The 15,883-nt window shown below is 32.4% G+C and overlaps 1 protein-coding gene across 8 annotated transcripts in view; it reads right to left on the bottom strand.

The window, feature by feature from the left end:
• LOC126826646 (plasma membrane calcium-transporting ATPase 2) overlaps positions 1–15,883 on the bottom strand; it is a 119,648-nt gene that overhangs the window by 18,171 nt on the left and 85,594 nt on the right. For 6 of the 8 annotated variants that reach the window (XM_050555612.2, XM_050555613.2, XM_050555614.2 and 3 more), the window contains 11 exons: positions 14,368–14,493; positions 8,870–9,034; positions 7,060–7,095; positions 5,721–5,750; positions 4,220–4,429; positions 3,328–3,542; positions 2,794–2,929; positions 2,297–2,403; positions 1,662–1,900; positions 925–1,067; positions 329–450 (listed from right to left, as the gene is read on the bottom strand). In XM_050555612.2, the coding sequence (XP_050411569.1) occupies positions 329–450; positions 925–1,067; positions 1,662–1,900; positions 2,297–2,403; positions 2,794–2,929; positions 3,328–3,542; positions 4,220–4,429; positions 5,721–5,750; positions 7,060–7,095; positions 8,870–9,034; positions 14,368–14,493 (1,529 nt within the window). The remainder of the gene's footprint in view (positions 1–328; positions 451–924; positions 1,068–1,661; positions 1,901–2,296; positions 2,404–2,793; positions 2,930–3,327; positions 3,543–4,219; positions 4,430–5,720; positions 5,751–7,059; positions 7,096–8,869; positions 9,035–14,367; positions 14,494–15,883) is intronic. The other 2 variants (XM_050555619.1, XM_050555620.1) reach the window with 2 other exon arrangements.

Here is a 15,883-nt window from a genome sequence, read left to right on the forward strand (position 1 = left end):
ATTTTAAATCAAAAATGGGGTTTAATGTTCTACTGCTCTGCTCCGACTGGGCTAATGAAGACGGGCATACGCCATATAGTGTGCTATGAGGGAAATTTTGCCCAGACAGTGGCGCTAAAGCCTATTCTTCTATCAAATTCCATTTGCCAATGGATCTTTTACGTGCACGCCAATGTGTACATGGGACCTTTCATCCCATCCAAATGACTAGACAGCTGTCCTTGTCAGGCCCTCTGTTCTGCACCACGCCAAAAAATCCCAATTAACCAGCATCTTATCCACTTAAACATTAAATCAAATAAAATTCCTACTGAAAAACAAGTATTACCTCATCTCTTACTGGATCTTCAATACCAATAACACAAAGACAGGTTAATCCTGCTATAATATGATTCTCATCTTCCCAATCTGGATCAGCATCATAATTAACTTCATTCATTTCAGCATTTCCTATAGAATAAAATCAGTAGAAACTATTATATACAATAATCACTATTAGTTGTATGTGAAGGATTATCAGGTAGATCTACACAAGCTTCTATTACATACAACATATCAATGTTACAACAAAATCTGTGTCATAGATAGGCTAGAAAACACAGAGAGAGAAATAGGGTCTAACATTCACTCAATATCAACATGGTCATTTTGGAACCAAAATGGTGCATCTTGATTAAATAAATTGAGGTCTGTAAAAGACGGATGCAAGCAAAGTACGTCCCCCCCCACCCCCGAACACAAAGTCTGGGTTGCGACTCCTCTCCTTGACACTTACAAACCCTGGATAGAAACCTAAGACTTGAATAGACAACAGTCCTTATGATCTGTTCCAATAATCATTCATTCGAAAACAAATCCAAGAACTATGTTTATAGGCTTGTAATAAATAATAGCCAGATAATCATTATCAATATTATAAAATACCTTTAACATAATCTTTATAAGCTATACAAATGGTTCGTAGACCATCACTAGCCATTGGTTCAATGACCTCTTGCACCATCTTTTCTTGTTCTCGTACATTAAAAGATTTTGGTTTTCCCTCTGCAGTCATGATGAAGTCACACCTATTGACAGAATAAAGTAGATTATTATAAGCTATATATGGTTAAAACAAGACATCTATACTTACCTTTTATATCTGGCTTAATGCTAATCTAATCTCAGGTCACATACAGATTTATATCAAACAAGCATTTGCTTCAATCCCAAAATAAATAAACGACACATATCAATTAACCGTACATTTCTTTGAAAGGCGAGGGACAATAAAATGACACAGGTAGCATTACCGGAGGTAGGTAATATATATTAACAACCTCCATTACATAAATCAGTGACGGGATGCTCAATTTGTAAATCCATTTTAAGGGTATGCTCAATTTGTTTATATTCATTTTTGCTTAAAATGTGGACTATTGAATCAAAAATTAACATATTTTTACATGACACAATCTTCTGACATTAAATATCAATTCTAGGCAGACACTCACTTTGCAAACTAAATGAATACATCAAATCAATCAAACCAACAATTTTCATTTCTACTTGAATATATGAGGCTTTGTCCTTCCAAGCTTACTAAAGTTATTCTAATTTATGAAATTTTGTGTAAGCGCAAAACAATGAAATACAGTTGTGTAAAACATGAATGAACTTACTTCTTGAGAATAATTTCTGAAGCTCCTTTACTGAAGACTCGATAGCCATTTTCTATATTAACTACTGTACTCATGGATTTACGACTGGAGTTAAAGGTGTACACCTTGACTAACACTTCTTCTGGTACTTCACTACGAATACTATCATAACTCTGTCCCATCTCCGTAACAAAACCTAATAACGCACATTCTGTTTTATTACCCACTTGTTTAGGTAGTCCTCCTTCTTGATCGGGTGGCTAAAACATATCAAAATAAAACTGATATAAACAACTGACACATTTCCACAATCAAAACACCGAAACACATTGGGTACACCTGCATAGTTTTGTTTTGATTTTTTTAAAATAGGTCAATTTAGAGAATAATTCTCATTTACAACACGAAATGAATCACATAAAATGTAGTGCAAGTGATTAACTTCAACACAAGAGTCATGGAGCATACTTGATTAGATTGAATGATCAGTGTAAATCTGTTACACAGAACCACGTACTCAACCTACTGAGGTAGTGGAGAGGGGGCAGGGCTATTTATCAAGATGCTGAATGTCAAAAACTTATATCAGTGTTTCTTTTTTTTTTATCAGTTTTAATAAAATTATCGCTTTATAATTTGTACCAGAATATATTTACCATATTTTTCGATGTATAACCACTGTTGATAGCAATAGACCTTATAATCAACTGGCCTAGTTTACTTTCAAGCTCATTAAACCTTGGTGCTGGTGTACTAAATTTGCCTGAAGAACAAGTGTGGATTACTTTATATAATAAATTGATCAGATATAAGTATAGATACTAGTGCTGGGTATACAGACTAATGTAATGATTCAATATACAAGTTTTAATAAGATATATATTCAGGTTATAAACGTCACAAGAAAACCTATATTTCAGTGTAAAGAAAACTTAATTATTCTACTGAAATGTGTCATGAGAGAGTTCAGTGCTGTATGGGTCGATCTGTGCCCAAAATCTTTCATATTTATAGAATAATTCATAACCAAGTATAAGTTAATTATTGTGATTTGCACAGTCTATAGTGAATATTCAGACCAAGAGAAAATTGTCAACATGTTAAGTGCGATATGTTATATAAATGATATGAAATGTTATTTACTGAATCTTACCTCCAATATAGCTTTTCACAGATGTCATTCTGTTAGTTGTTAATGTACCAGTTTTATCTGAACAAATAGCTGTAGCATTACCCATAGTTTCACAAGCATCTAAATGTCGTACCAAATTATTGTCTTTCATCATTTTCTAAATGTACATAAAACAAAAAGTTTTATTATAAAGCCAGTTATTTTCAATACAGAAACTGTGAGCAAGAGATCGAGACATTTCCTATGTTTTAATTATAAAAGTAGCAACCATATTCTTGATTGTATATTCAAATAACTAAAAAATATTACTCTCTTGCTTTATATGGTTCAATTTTATTTCAATAATTTGCTTGTGCGTAGGGGTCTTTAGCAGTGGGAGGAAACCAGAGGACCTGGAGAAAAGCCACGAGGTTGGACGTACAACCCAGATATCAAAACCATGCCAATTGACTTAATGACAGACCTTATGATACAGCGTGCATGTGCTAACCATTCTGCCACCCCACCCCAACCCCCCACAGTGTTTGAATGAAAATTTTTATCTATAAACCTTACCTTAACGGAATAGGCAAGAGCTAGTGTGACAGCCAATGGTAGACCTTCTGGCACAGCTACGACCAATACAGTTACACCAATAATAAAATATTTTACAAATAATTCTAAATATCTTCCAGTCTTCTCCGCCGTCCACTCTTCCTTCTTTATTACAAACTCAGTAACAGAGAATTTGACAATAAGTATAATAACAGTTAAAACAGCAATGGCAGTACCTGAAAATCAATAAAATAAATTTCATTATCTGATTTATATATTCGATTCATCAAATGTGAACTATAAGACATTTCATGGACTGTTTAAGACAGCTGTAGTCTGTCACAGTTTACAACCTCAAACACCTGCAAAATTACAACCTAAATGGTTTGAAACATACATATCTTAGATAGACTTAATTTTTAGGACTGTACTAAAATTCAATGCAAGTAAGGGCCCTTAAACATACATTATGCAAGAGCTAAATGTGCCTATTTCAGGTCTTTCTTTAGACCTGAAATGTTACCTAAATTATTAATTAGAAATTAATTAACTTATCCAGACCATAATTAACTGTCGATGCCATTGCTAGCCTGCGATATTTACTGGATTAGGATCCGATTTGCTGCTCAACTTTCATTCATGATTTAAACATGAAATGGATAATCGAGACTATATATTTTATCGAACCGACTTTAGTAATGATGATCGAGGCTAGGCCGAAAAGTCAATCGCTAAATTCTTATTTCGGAGTCGATCAATTTGACTGAAATTTTCAGCGAATTCCCTTTACATTATCTAGTTTTTAACTATTACAGTGGGAACTGCCAGCTCTTTATCTAATCTCCCATAATGTATCTTTAATTACTTCAAATAAAACATTTAACATATCACTATAGTTTGGAGATTTATGTACCTGCATATCCAATTTGAATAGCTAAGCGAGTAAGTTTCGATTGAAGAACAGATTTTTCTTTCCTACTACTACTCTTCTTTTCTTCTTCCTCCTCCTTGGCACTAGCTTCTACTTCTTCAGGTATAGTAGGTGTATTCTTATTCAAATCATGTTTGTTGATATTTGCATGAGAGTTGCCTGTGTTGGTTTTAGATACAACACTATCAATATCTGCAAAAAATTACCATATTACACATCATGAAGTTGTCTAAAAGTATACAGCAAACTTTTCTCTTTTTTTTTATCTGGCTTTTTTTTTTAAAAAACAAATTAATAATGACAATCAAATCATGCAGAACTAACAGAAAAACTGGATTCTACTTTCTTCAAACAGAATATTATATAACAACTGCATAACTGTAATACCACACAACCGAGACATTACGTAAAATATTATCTCAGGTTTGTTGCATAATCCGATACATAATTCAAATTAAATACATGTAATTAAAGCAATAATCATCAACGAATGATCTAAAACGTTATTAAACAAAATACATTAAAATTATTTGAGAACTTTCAGTTAAAATATAGACAACACAGCACCTTGTTGGCTTCGTAATTGTATTAAAATTTAAAGGGTAAATTGACTAAATTCATTTACAAATTAAAAGCCAACAAAATTATGTGCTCTAATTGAATCAATTACACAAACATTCAAGGACGTAGAAACAACAACTACCAAGATAGCAATGAACGAAAGAAAATGAAAGTTTTAGAAAATGACATGAAGATGTATAAAGGAGAGTTGAATGGGAGTGCTGTAAATCTGTGCTAAAAATATAATTTAAAACAAGATGGATTCCTAAATCCATTCTAGGGTAAACTGTAAATTGTAAAAATACAAGAATTTTCTCTGTCAAATTTCAGTGTTTATTTTAGATTAGAGTCAAGTTGATTGTAAAGCTTATTCTCTTTGCTGAAAAGTGATTAAAATATATCCTACTGAATTTCTATTTTTAAGTGTAGAAGGCAACCTTATTCTATTACCCAATGTAATATTCAAGCAAGAATAGATTTCATACATAACCCCAATTTGAAGCCATCAAGTGTCATCAAAATCAGATCAAAAGTGTGGACTCAATGAGTTCATAAAATTAGTAATTATTAGTATGGACAAGCAGACAAATGGACAGGTAAGACAAAATATGCTTACATTTACGTTATATGGATTCACATACATGTACATGAAAGTAAACATCTTATATTGTCATGCCATTTCAATACGAAACTACTATGTTAAAAAATGACAGGACAAAAATAAGTTTGTCAATGAATACCCACATGAAAAACAAAATCAAAGAGAAAAGCTGAGTTTGAAGAGGGAGTTGACAGAAGAAAACGGAACAAGAAATAAGAGAAGAATTTTCAAGGGTGGTTGTTTTTTTTTTTGAATAACCCAACAGAAGTTTATCAGGTAAAAAGATATAACTCTGTATATAATTTCAGGAATTTCACATACCCACTTTAGTTTCAGCTTCATTTGATAGCACTAATAAAAACAAAAAATAAAATTCAAAATAACATTCAAATTAAATGTGTAGATAGCATTCAAATTACCTCCCTTGTTACCTGTAGTCATTTCCAAAATGGCTAATGTCTTTAAGACTTGTCTAGAAAACATGTTAAATTCAAGCAGAAGAAAACACTGGTAATGAGTAAATTAAAAGCTCATGGAAAATAAGATAATTTTTTTTTTTCTTCAGACAAGAATTGATGTTGGTTTAAACAAATATTTTGATGAGATTTGGAGGCAGACATCATTTACTTCAGGTAACAAGTATATCAGTAATTATATAACAAAGTTGAGAACCAGGCATGCCAAAGGGTTGATTCTATATAAAAGGGAAAACCTTAACAAAATTCAACTACAAGTACAGACTACGGTACTAAAAAGTTAACTCCAGAGAAATGCCAGAAATAGAATAGCAATATAATTTGTATACATGTATGACTAGTCGAGACAATCAGTGGCGTATCAATGAAGGGAATAGGTTGGACTAACCACAGGTGTATTGTCAATTTTGAAGTTGTACTGCATTTTAAAATAGAGTTTATTAAAATGAAAATTGATTTCATGGTATTGAGAAACATTTTTTTTGTTTAATATGGATTTTGAATATTCCTTGTAAATTTTTTCACGGCATTCAATATATTACTATTTCATATCATTTGCGTCAAGGGGGGAGGGTCTATATTCTATACACTAAAGTAGAACCCTGGGAGTATCTCGATGCACCACTGAATACATTCTTTTCTAAATGTAATGTTAAATCCTTTAGCAAATTATAACTCAATGGGTGTTTTTTTTAGTAAATATAAATTTCATATTCTAATCCTTAAGACATCATAGATATAGCCTGATTTTCTATGGAGAACTTAGATAAATAAATAAACATGCAATCATTCCCATATCAATGACCTAAGTTTTTATATATTTAATACTATTTATTTTAGTATTAATGATCAACCCAATACGTGCCAGTTTCCCTGCTAAGATATTTCCTTACATTAGTAAACAAGATGATTGCCAACAATATGTTGCTAGATTATATTAATGAATAAAACATATGAAATTTTGATATTTCATTTTCTAACAAGCACATTTGATGGACTCATGAAATTATTAATTACAGCACTGTTGAAAATATGAATGCGTATTACAGTACATACATTACACAATAATCATAATATTCAATACAAGTACAGACACACTGTACGATTTCCCATTACCCAATCTTATATACCGGTAATATATACAAGACAGTCATACACTTGGAGAGTGGTATGAATAAACTTACATGGTGTATTCTGTCCTAGGGTGTTTGGTCTGGGACCTGACGGGTTAGAGATAGAAAAAAAAATATAGGATGATTAGTATATGAAAGCCAGAGTGGATACAACCATCACAGGGTAACCACTTTGTGTGAAACAAACTATTAATATTATATACAACATACTTATAGTTATAGTCAGAGTACTTTTAGCACCATGGACCTTTTCAGTACTTATTTTAATCCAGTACAGTATAGCAGGTTCGACTATTCTAAATTTGGCTACAATTAAGAGTGAAACGATGAAACGCTGTGAATTATACTGAAAGCGAGTAGAGTGTATTTAGATAAAAGGAAAGATTAAAAGGAATTTTAGGATATTCAACTTAATTCATTTACACATTTATGTGATGCATTATCACTATTTTACCCAATTTGACTACACAGCTGAACTAGGCACATTTTGATTACCATAAAAGAAAAACAAAACCAAACAACAAAAGATCAAATGATTTGTGCAGATCTTATGTCTAATCAATGTATCTTTTCTACTAAAAAGATAGTGCTGTGGGAACTATGTGTTTCCATGGTGCTATAGTTGAAGAACTAAGATAATAAGATGGGGGAATATGATGTTTACAGACTTCAGATATATATATGTACACAAGAACTTCACAAGGTACGACTAGACACATACAACTGAGAAAATATTCTGAGCAGCGCATAGTTTGACTACCGGTACTTTACCTTTCACAGCTAGAAGTTGAACACTCTTCCGATCTTTGTGAGTGACAAGATAAAAACAAAATATTCCTTCAAGTTAGATGACAGTAAAAGACATCTATTCGTCTTAAAGTGACAATAAAATAATTGAAGTTTTATTGTGCAGAATGAATGATGCACTTTCTCAAATTTAATGAGCTTTTTGGGTAATATAATAAACAATCAGTTTGTTTCACACAAAAGTGTTTTAGATATGACACACTCTTGACTTCCCAGTGTACCCACAACACACGGAAAACACTTGTTTCATAGGTTATTTTACACTAAAACACATCATTTACCATGCATAACATAATAATCATATAGTTATTCTCAATAATATCTTTAAATGACATTTCTTGTGCATACTTCCATATCATCATCTGAATATTCAATTGAGATTGGTTATAAATATAAATATATAGTACATAATTATTTTGAAAATCTTCATTAAATTATTGTTAAAATAAACAAAGTTAACCTAACACCAAAATATGTCATTAGCTTACTTAGATATAGATATTCCTGCAAAATTTCTATTCTGACAAATATCTCAAAACTTTGATGTAAAGTAAAACCATGCAGTTAATATTCATTTATATGAAATTCTATCACACACAGCAAATCATCATGCAATTTTCACCAATAACCCATAGTATGAATATTGTAAGCCTATTTCATGTGACAGTTTGTATTATTTCTATCTAATTGTATATTAAATGATGTAAAATTTGATTATGATATTAATCAGTGCATCTGGCTTGTATGCAAGGCATGCAGTCAAGCTGCTTCTTATTCTTAGTTTTGCATTATGAGTCCAGTTCACTTCATATTATATGCAAATTTCATTTAAATATGAAGCCATCAAAATGAAAAACCTGTGTATCATGAATTATATTATATTCTTGATAATATAATAGCATACCTTCAAATGACTATATAATGAACACAGTTCAAAAAATGAAATCATTTGCTGCATAAGATTATAACTGTAAGCCTACTCCTACTGCGTGTTTATAAAAGCGTGTGTGCGTGTAGAAATGTTTAACTTTGTCACGGTAATCTGGAAACTTACCAGTATCTGAAGCACTATTATTAGGACCCTTTTCCTTCTTCTTCTTCTTTTCTTTTTCTTCTTCTTCATGTGAGGCACCAAGTAAAGCGAAGATGATACCAGTTTGAGAATTAGGACCGACAGCAGTAACCAACATTTTTCCACTACCCTCCATAACATGAGTACCTGTAAAAGAAAAATAAGAAATCTTACATTTTCAACAAACTCAGATGTTCAACTTCTGGAACTCTACAGCAGTCTACATGTTGAATTTTATTCAGTCCCTCATAGTACAAGATCGTCTTTATATTTAAAATAGACCTGAAAAACTACTCTTATGTAACAGCCTTCTATATACGTAATTCACCATCACTCACTGGTATATTGAAGCAATTACACAATTGACTTAACTAAGCCCCCCAATTCTAAACTATATAATCTGGCCTTTCTGGACATATCTTAACTTAATTTTGTAAGTTTAATTTCTGTGTTTTGTTCTATACATGTGTTGTACTTAAACACTTTAACTCAGTATCGCCCACAGTCTTCGACATTGAAAACCTGAATTATTTGTCAATTTAAATCAACATTTGTGTTGTGATCTTACCGGGAAAAGATGGGCTTCTGAAATCCACTTTTTAAGACAAAATAACCATTTTACCATTGGTACATGAATTGTGTACCAGAATGCGTTTCAGCACCATTTGTAAGAAGGGACTTGAAGAATGAGGCTAGACAAATCCTACATGTCAGGTCAAACAGTGACATCATATTCCTATCTGGAGATGGGCGAGAGCTAGCCACCAAGTAATTTTAGAAATAATATCTATCCATTCTGAATACTATTAGTACTACATATTCAAACTCTGAGTGTGATTTTAGCAAGGTAATGTAAAAGCTGCCAGGGTTTTTGCCAAGAAATGCAAAAAGAATTGGCCAAATTACGAATAAAAGCTCCACATAAACGGGCATGGTGGATCAAAAGTAGAATTTTGGTCATTTTGAGACTAACATGTGGTAAATTTCATTTTTATTGTAACTTGTGTAGGGTGAGCATTTACCCTCAGTCTACACACAAAGATCAATCTACTTCATACTTGGAGAATAGATCTCTGCCTCAAATGGCAGCCATATATTGTTTTGTAATGCATTCCTACTCCTGTTCACATCTGTTATACACAAAAAGGCGAATTAAACCTTTTCAATTTTATTAAATGAAAACAGAAAATATACTTCTCAAAATTCTTGAAATATACTTTGTGTTTTTGACTGACATCGTCGATTTAGGACTTAAATTGTCAGTCAACTAGCTTAGTGTCTGTTCTCAAGCGGAGCTTATTGTAGACAGACAGCATAAGTTTAGTATGCATTTACACCCCTCCTCTTCAAATTCTAACAGCCCGGGTTCACATTTGTGCACAGTAAAAATATTTTTTTGCCCACACCTGGTGCATTCTAGTCAAGAGGCCATTGCCCTACTGTTCAATTAACACTGCCCCCTTGATTGATTGGATCAGGGGTAAAAAGGTCAATGTAAGAATTGAGTATTCAGTTAACATTTTATTTATCATAGGACACCAATTGACACAACCACTCAAAAACCAAGGCTAGTTTGAAAAAAACCATTTCACTAGCTTGTAAGTAATATGGCTCTTAAAGTAGTAAAAAACTAAATCAATTGTAAGATGGGACATACAACTACCATAGTGACAGACCAAAAAATACTCATAAGATCAGACCACTCTATCAACCAACATTTCTCGATTAATTAGCTAAGATTTGGTAATATTCTTAAGCAAGACCATTGCTAGTCAGACTGATCTATCAGAAGTGTTGGGTGAGTCATTGCATACTGTCGACATTTGTGATTAGTTGCTAAAATTGTCTACAAGAAGAAAATATATAGCCGTCTGCTTGTTGGCCAATCAAAGTTGTACAGAATCAATACAGAACATGTAGTTAGAACATGGCAGAAAAATATCAAATCATTTTCAGGTCATATTATGTTTTATAAGCATGTTATTGACTTTCTTCAGCCTAGCAATTCTGGTAATAAAATGGAAATGAACAACAAAATTGATACCAAAAAATTATATTATTCACAGCCTAGCCTAGCTATTATTGATTAATTTTTTGCCATGTTAGGCACCATACTATATAACGAAATGAAATGGGGTTTAACGTCCTACTGTTATGCTCCGACTGAGCTAATGAAGATGGGCACACACCATGCAGTGTGCTATGAGGGACATTTTGTCCAGACAGCAGCACTACAGCCTATTCTTATTTTGAATTCCGTCAAGGGATATCTTATGTGCACGCCAATGTGTACACAAGACTTTGGTTTTTCGTCCCATCAGTACGCCTATACTTTATCCCTTGCCAGTCCCTTCGTCCTACATCAGTGATAAGGGGGAACCACACCTGAATATCCCGATGAACTTGCGGGGATCGAACACAGGATCTACAGATTAGTGAGCAAACGTCCTACCCATCATACTATATAAATCTGTTCTGTTAGGTTTTATTCTTTTATTAGTAGTATGGGTATTTTGTATTCATGTAAATTTATCTACTGCTCACAAGGCAATTTGGATTGCAATATCTACAACAATGAAATCATTGAATGACCACTTTATAAATAAAATTAGAGAAGACAGTATTCTCATTGATGTGTGGGTGCAGCTATCTGTAATCTATGTTAATAATGACAATGACAAATCAAGATATTTTATCCAGTGTTCTGCTATTGCAATTTTACTTCTGTTATAGTTAAATACTTTATATCCAATATAACCAGATGATTTGTGCAATGATGGTAACACAGTAACTATAAAGACAGGATGATGACATGATTTTATACTTATCCTTATCTCATTATTATTATGTAAATTATTATATATTTTATGCAATGGAAACGGATTAATATAAGTTTTATAGAGGGTTTCTAAATCCACATAATTTATCACGATATTGTATATTGTATATAATTATATGTTAAACATGCATTATACAAGAGCTAAATCTGATTATTGCAAGTCTTAATTTAGGCTTCAGATGTTATAGAAATTATAAATTAGATCTTTATTTAAACAACAAGACCAAAATCAACTCTGTAGACCCACGGATGGCTCGGCTACAGCTCGGATTTAAATAGGATTTCACTAATTGATTAAATCAGATAAGGGGTAACCTGATGAAAATACGTCTGTTAGATCGAGGCTAAATGATAGAGTGTACTTAGCGAGGCCGCTGTAAAGCGTTTCCGTATGCCATTGAAAACTTTACTTGATAATCGAGATATGTAGATGGAGTTAACGCCTGTCAATCAAACGATCAGCGACGGTGAAGACACAATTCGCTACCATTTCTAGGCAAATATTACAACGATGATAACTATGTTCAGAATAAAGTAATTTGACTGAATTTTTCAATATATTCTTCTTTCATCATCTACTTTTGAACTGTTATAGCAAGAATGGCCAACTCTCTATAAAAATCTCCCATAATGTATCTTTAATAAATACTGTTTAAATCAAACACAAATCTTAGTGTTAACACAGAGTAAGATAATGACACGCATACATTGAGGCATAAACTTGTATAGTTAAAGAATGCTTCTAAAATCTTTAAAATATATTTAAATGCCAATTACTTTCAGTTTTTCTTAGATAAAAAGATATTAAGTTTAATTAGTTAGAAGAACATGGTTAGTGGGAATTTTAATTTGAATATATTGTGTGTTTCATGACCTTTTCAATCCCTTGGTGCTCATCTTAAGTAAATAGAACAAGTAGTTTGTCTATGTTCTAGCTCCCAGCTCAAACACAATTGGGGGGTTTTCTGTTGGAGAAATTTTATAAATGTCAAGCATAGAAATCAATAATAAGCTGATCCAACATTCAGCTCACAACCGTTAACATATTAACACTAGGCTAAAAATAAACTAACTTGCCAATCAATGTAAATAACTTTGTTTTAGTGGAGTAATTGATTTTTTATTAAACATCTATTTACAGGCAAATTCCCTATTATGTTACACTCGTAAAAATGTCAGAATAAAAGAGATGTTGGCTTAAGATCTATTCAATTTTAGGCCACACAAAAAATAATATTCTGGTTTTCAGATATCGCCGTTTCATCAAACACGGGCTGCGTCAAATGTTTTAAATTTAAAAAAAAAAAAAAGTTATCCATTTCCACATGTTCGTATTTCCCGCGATCAAGGGAAGTAAATCTATTAAGCATTTCTTGAAAATAGGGAGTTAACCCTAGACACAGCTATCAAGTACGTAACCATGGGAAACACTATTGACAACCACGGAGGGCACTGGAAAATCGATTGACAATTTGTTATTCCACAATGATAGCGACATTTTGCTTTGTGTCAATCTGTTATTTTTTACGATCAGAATGCCTAACTATTTTCTCCGCGATCAAGGAAGGTAAATCTATTAAGCATTTCTTGAAAATAGGGAGTTAACCCTAGACACGGCTATCAAGTATGTAACCATGGGAAACACTATTGACAACCACAGACGGCACTGGATAATCGATTGACAATTTGTTATTCCACAATGATAGCAACATTTTGCTTTGCGTCAATCTGTTATTTTTACGATCAGAATACCTAACTATTTTTCCTGAGAAGTGTAAGAGAGATGATCGAAAGTATTCTACGTGGGGGGATTGAGGGCGCTGACTTCAATTTAAATCGCCAGCAAAATCTATGTGTTAATGAAAATGGTTAAATCAGATGATCAGAGGTCGCAGTCACACAAAAATCAGCGTTTTTCACACATTTTCTTCAAAATGGACACAAATATTGACAGACGCTGGGTAATTTACACGCAGAAAATTTCCCCGACGTGAGAATATTTAGATTATTCTATGTTGTAGTTTGTACACTACGTCATCACTTTCTGTGTTTCACATGGCATTTACACACCACTACTGTACGTAGTCTCTGTAGGTTTTTTATATTTCCTCTTATTTCGTTTATAATCTTTTAAGTTCATGACAGTAAGCCTTCTATATGCAGCTATTCTGAGACACCCCCTATTTTGCCGCACTGGAAACGATAAAGCTCATTTCATACAAGACTTTGGATTGGCTAGAACACGATAAACTGTTTACATTCAGCTAATCAAATATTGGCTTTCATAGCAATAGTTTGCTCTTGATTTCCTGTCGAAATGAAAGATTGAAATGACTATGCCGTCAACCATACCCATGCCCTCAACCTACTGTCGTCATTAGATTAAATACAGTATTAATCAAATAAGGACGCTTAAAATAGGGTTGTTCACATAACGATTTTACTTGCTTATATTGAGTATTTTGAGAGGCTCTAAATCACGCAGATGTAGAGGGGTAGAAACGCAAAATTTTTGAATGTCTGCATATTTTTACGCAACTCCAAATTGATCCACTGCGACCTCTGCAGCTGATCAAAAGATTTTATTTTCACTGGATTTTTTAAAATACAGAATAATCACTTTATGTGAGGATTAACATACCTGAGAGTAAGAGAGGATCAGTGGCCTCGCCTTTTTTAACATGGTCTGACTCTCCTGTAAGTGAACTCTCGTCCACTTTAAGATCATTACTTTGTATCACAACACCATCAGCTGGTAAGAGATCACCTAGAAATACAAGATATCACATTATAATTACACTCAAATATACCGCCAACAATCAAAATTATTTTCATGCAAGAAAAAAATAAAAAAACGAAAACACACATTATGAATTTGACAAACTCCTCCGCATTGTTGACATTTTAAACAGTTTCATTACTGCGCTACAAGACAGGGTTGATCCTACACGTCTATCATATAGTGTATACAGTACAAATTATATCAATGTTCATCTAGACAGAAATGAATCATCCTTCGGGTGTTCACTTACAATAAAGATTGTGATGTGAAATCAATTGACTATGTACCGTAATATAAACTTTAGATTTCTAATTTTAAACTTTAGATGGCTTTAACTTATGTTAAAACTGATCAATTTTAACTATTTTTGGATCAATATGCTTTTTAGCAAGACTAATTTTTATTGTATATGACCTGAAAGTCAATATTTGCCTTTTGAAAAGGAATATATTCTGTCTTTAGTCTTATATCAAATATTTCAGATGTTTGTAAGCTTAGAGTCTTTCTTTGATTGCAAATGGACAAGATTGAATGATCATCATTGTGATTGACATATATATTAATCTAGAAATCAACTGTAAAGAAGTGATAAAGCTAGTTCATTAGGCAGACATTGGTAAATTAAGGTGTAAACATCTATCAAAATTAATGAGTATTTTCATGCTGGTTATAAGAGTATTTGACAGTCATCAACACCCAGACTGTCATATTATCAATATTAGTCTTCAAAACTCACTTAGCTGGTAATGTATAAAGATTGTCGTCTACGTAAAATTGAAATTATGAATGAATCTGGACAGATAATGAGGAATATCCTATTCATATTTATCAAATTGACGACCTTTTATCTTGTATAGTATTTTTCACTGTATCGGACACTGGATATTTACAATAAATCAAACTATGAATATATTTCATTCAGTATATTTCTGTTTAAGGCCATCAAAAGTGTATTGCTCAAGCTAACGGCATATATTAATATAATAGGTCATTGAACCTTCATTTGGCATTTATGATATCCACAAACTAATAGTTTTCATAATGAGAAATGAAATAGAATCATTAATATGGCTTTTCAAATCAAAGTTCAGACTGCTGTTGATAAATGATGTAAAAGGAGGGAAGAGGGAGAAGGTGATTGAGAGAGAGAGAATGTTATTGTAGTAGTTTTGTATTAACTAACTACTGCAGGTTATACTGTTCTCAATTCATTGGCACCAAATTTATAACCTATTTCATTTGCTAGAGAAACAAATTGTAAATCATGCTTCAATGATCCATCAGGCCATTTACAATGTACTAAAATGTATGCCTATGTCTCTTTTTACTTTAACAAAGTTTACAAGATTTTATTTACATACATCAACATTAAGAT

This window comes from Patella vulgata, chromosome 7 (genome assembly GCF_932274485.2).
Source record: "Patella vulgata chromosome 7, xgPatVulg1.2, whole genome shotgun sequence".
NCBI lineage: Eukaryota > Metazoa > Mollusca > Gastropoda > Patellidae > Patella > Patella vulgata.